We start from the raw sequence: 4,540 nt of genomic DNA on the forward strand, positions 1-4,540 counted from the left end.
CAGTGAGATTTGTAATGAAAAAGCCATAGAGCGGAAAAAGGCAGAGAGTGCAAAATTAAAAGAAAAAGCCATAGATGTCCTTAGAGTTCCTTTGTACATCTGTGTTGTGTTTCATGATTCTGTGGGAATCCCCTTGTAAGTTGGGTTAGCACTTTACAGTTGAAAGCTTGGTAGTGACCAAGTCAAGTTCAATTTGGGTTTAGATTCTGGACTTGTCCCGGATAGGAAGGGTAGTTCCTAGGGAGAATTGGTGTTTGTAATCAAGGATGATTATAGTGAAATTCCATCATTGTTGTGATGGAGACTGGATGTAGGCTGCCTTGCACTTAGCAGCTGAACCAGGATATATCTTGGTGTAATTCTCTCTTTCTTCTACTTTATTTCTGTTTCTGCTGCCCAGGAGATAAAACTGAAAATATCTCGTGCTGACTGACGAGACAAAAAGAAAAGTCTCGTGGCTGGGGACGAGACAAAAGAAAAAGTCTCGTGGCTAGTTACGAGATAAAAAGACAAAAAGTTTCCAGAAGTGGTTTCAAAGGCAAGCAAGTATTATCAAGCGAAAAGGGGCTAAGATTCAACCCCCCTTCTCTTAGCCACTGATAACCATCAATAGGAATTAAAGTTAGGAAAAGTATAGGTAGATAATGAGAATACTAAATAATATGAATAATGGATAAGTCGGATGTTCAATTCAATAGGTATGCAGATAATTATGTTTATTATTTTTAATTGGATGGTTATTTCTTTTGATTCGATTTACTTATGCACAGTTAACAATGACTGGATGTTCAATTCATTAGGTGTGTAGATGGTTATCCTAATGTTAAGATTTAGGAGGTAATTTAGGAGTAGAGTATTTTTTTATTTTATTGAGTCAATTCTAAAACCTATTGTTCACATTGTTTACAAAAATCATTGTCTATCTAGCAAAACCCTTGAAGTTATTCTTGAACTTTCTCTAAGAGATAAGAAATATGGACTCACTAGATTTAATATTGGATTATGCTAGTTTTTATTCGAATTGAACTGCATGGCTTAGTTGATTCAGAAGACTTGCCAGTGTTTGCAAATCAATTATTGGATTCGCCTCTGACGCTATTCTTCAATTGATGCATGTGTTTACAATCAATTGTTCAACTTTCTTTCCAAGACTCGCTAATAAAAAATGCTTTACTTGAATCTTTGATTCTTGTTTAAGTAACACAAATTTTATTAGTCTCTATCCTTTGAGTCTCAAAGGAAGAGAAGGAAAGAAAAAGAAGAAAGAAGAAAAAATTGAGATGAAAAATATGATAATTGATGAGTAAAAATGACAAAATTTAGCAGATTCGAGAAATAATCGGAATCAATAAAATTTTTGTTGATTAAGCTTTTTCAAAGCTTAATTTTTTATTGATTTCTCCTTTTATGCTCACCACACCATGGTAAAATGCTGAAAAGTTTAGAGAGAATATTTAAAAAAAAATCTTATAAATAGAAAGAGAAAGTTTCTCTCCATCTGAAAAATAAATTTCATTAAATTGAACTAACTGTTATAATTAACAATAACTACTATAAAATAGTATACCTTCTAACTACTTGACATTCTTACATTCTAACTAACACTACATGATAGAATTATAACAAACTCTGTCATATCAGCACAACTAGCACAACTAACTTATTTATAACTAACTCATTTACTGCATAACTGACTTAGCTACTAAATACTATTGACGTCCACACTTTCTCATATAACAATCTATTTCTAAATCCGATTGATAATATGTCTACTTTTGTCCAACAAAATTTACTATATATCTTTTTTTTTTTTCGGAAGACTACTTTGTCTAAAATTAAATATTTTTGTTACCAAAAAATTGTGATTTACTTAAGACAAAGGTCATTTTTGCCCTACACACTTGGGGTAAGTATTAATATTTGTCCCTAACTGTGAGTGGAGAAGTGTTTACTCCTCATGCTGTTGATGACTTTGCCGAAGAAAACACGGGAATTTATTTTTGTTTTGTGCTACTTTTTTGGAGTTGCTTGTCTGTTTTAATTGTTTATTTCTGCTTGCTCCACTTTAATGTGTTGAGTTCCTTTGTTTTCAAAAAAAAGATATTTATTCCCTAACTTATTTTAGCCTTATTGTTATCTCAAGCATCTTAAAAAATGATTCGATGTTATTTTACCGGCAACTTAAGCAAAAATAACTAATAAAAATGGTAATATATAATAAATGTTACATGCAGCAAACTGAAAGAACAATAATATCCTGCAAGTTCAACCTAGTACAGTAGAGATCCTCCAACAACAAATACAGAATGTGCTAATTCTATCCTTTAATTAAAACGGACAGTGGTCTTTGTTATAATCTTGATCGTAAGTTTTTAAAATACTTAAAAACTGTAACGTAATTGAAGGAATTTATTTTGTTTTTAAATTTGAGGACATTTTTTAACACAAAGAAAATCAAATAAGGCTACGTCACATAGGGGAAAAGTTTGGTGTGGCACCCATGATAAGAAAAACAAATATCTAAAATAGATTAGTGTAGATTAGTTTAAGTTCTGTTAGTGTTCACATCTTTATATTCTTTTCTTTTGCTGAACTGATTTTGTTAAACAAATCATTGTAACCTTGCAACTTATTGTTGAGTGGTTTAATGTTAAAGAATTAGACATACATATTTATATATCAAACTAAGTTTTTCATATGTAACAAGAATATCATCATCACCATCATCATCGATATCTTAGTATCCTGTGGTGATTTTCAGAGGCGACAACAAACTGTACTATGATGGACCAAATCTATGGTGTTCTCAAACTTAGGATTCAGAGAGGCATTAATCTCGCAATTCGCGATTTGCGTTCCCCCTTCTCATTAGAAATATGTGCTTATTATTATTAGCAAATTAAAATGATTCTTTAATTTCATTTGGTGTGCAGAAACTTAAAACTAAGATCATGCATAAAGATCTCAATCCCGAGTGGAATGAAGAATTGACCCTTATGGTTGACGATATTTTTTTTTTTTTTACCAAAAATAGGAGACTCGAACTCGCAACCTCTTAATTGAGTATATGGGGAGACTATGCTATTTGAGCTATTACTCATTGGCATGGTTGACGATATTAAAACTCCAATACATCTGGTATGTATTAGTCAAGTATATAAATTGTATAGTAGACTTATTTACTATGTCACAATAATAATTATAATTATTATATTAGATATAAAACTAATCATATACATCTGTCTAAATAGTTTAAATTTTTTTTGCAGAAAGTTTTCGACAAAGACATGTTCTCAGCAGATGATGAAATGGGTGAAGCAGTTATAGATATAAAGCCATATGTTAAGTGCTGGAACAAAGGATTGGAAAAACTCCCAGATGGTTGTGTAGTGAAAAGAATTCAGCCAAATGAAAATAACTATCTTGCAGAAGAGAGTCCCTGTATTTGGCACAATGGGACTATAATCCAACGTATGCTCTTAAAATTGAGAAATGTCGAGTGTGGTGAATTACTCTGTGAACTTGAATGGCTTAGTGTACTAGGTTCTATGGGCTTATTAGAGCTACAACAATTACATGCTTAAGTATTATATAATTGCCCCTTCCTAGCTATATAGTGTGTATATACACGTTCAGAAATAATAGTATTATGTGTATATTTAGTGGTTGTTTAGATATTATTAAATTGATAATATTTTTTAGTGTATTTGGTAAATTTTTAATAATAAATAATAAAATCATAAAATTATTTTTATTTTTTAAAATATTTTTTAAAAAAATATAACTTAAAAAAATTTAAAAATTTATCTAAACAAGTGCTTAATTTTTTTGATAATTAGATTGTATATATATAAAAAACACATCCAACTCTCCATTAGCATATTGCAAAAAGTAGTCATTTAGCACATAATAATCTTTTCTTGTTTTTTCATCATACCTTAAGTTAACTCGTACGACTTTATATGACTAAATTCCCAAAATGGTCCTTTAGATTGAGCCCTTGCACCAATTTCACCCCTGAGTTTCTAATTGCACCATTTTGGTCCTCGAAATTAAACTCCGAGCTCCATAAAAGTCCCCAAGTCCATTTCCGGCCTGAGTCAGCAAATCAGATGCTGATCTGGCAAGTCACTGCCACTGTGGATGTGGAAATGGCTATATGACGTGGACATATGGTGACCATGCTCCAATGTAGTCCCTACCCCCATTTATAAACCCTAAACCCAACGTGAACCCATCTTCTTCATTTTCTTCTTCCGCTTCTATTTTCTGCTTCTATTTCTACTTCTTCTTCTTTTTCTTCCAAGTGTAGTACTGCTCGCAATGAAACTTGTGACAAATTATGGGTGGTGCTAGTCATGCAGTAGGGACTTCGAGCCGCTCCTCTTCAACCGAAAATTGGACAAAAACATCAGTGTGAACTAGGCCCAAAAAGGTACCGAAATGGTGTGGATGTGGATGTCTCCCCATCCTTAGGTGGTCAGGGACTGAAACGCATTCTAACAAGTCCTTTTTTGGATGTCCTAATTATAATGTATGT

The 4,540-nt window shown here is 32.2% G+C and overlaps 1 protein-coding gene across 1 annotated transcript; it reads left to right on the top strand.

The window, feature by feature from the left end:
• On the top strand, positions 3,034-3,601 carry LOC107610575 (protein C2-DOMAIN ABA-RELATED 7-like). The gene is made up of 2 exons (XM_021108384.1): positions 3,034-3,138; positions 3,270-3,601. Exons 1-2 carry the CDS (start codon positions 3,079-3,081, stop codon positions 3,582-3,584), a joined length of 375 nt encoding a protein of 124 aa, XP_020964043.1. The 5' UTR covers positions 3,034-3,078; the 3' UTR covers positions 3,585-3,601.

This window comes from Arachis ipaensis, chromosome B08 (genome assembly GCF_000816755.2).
Source record: "Arachis ipaensis cultivar K30076 chromosome B08, Araip1.1, whole genome shotgun sequence".
Taxonomy (NCBI): Eukaryota; Viridiplantae; Streptophyta; class Magnoliopsida; order Fabales; family Fabaceae; genus Arachis; species Arachis ipaensis.

What these genes read in the sequence shown, in the direction of transcription:
- LOC107610575 (XM_021108384.1), top strand. Translation starts at nt 3,079, where the DNA reads ATGCTATTTGAGCTATTACTCATTGGCATGGTTGACGATATTAAAACT. An exon ending in TTAAAACTCCAATACATCTG is followed by an intron (nt 3,139 to 3,269) that starts GTATGTATTAGT and finishes TTTTTTTTGCAG; the next exon opens with AAAGTTTTCGACAAAGACAT.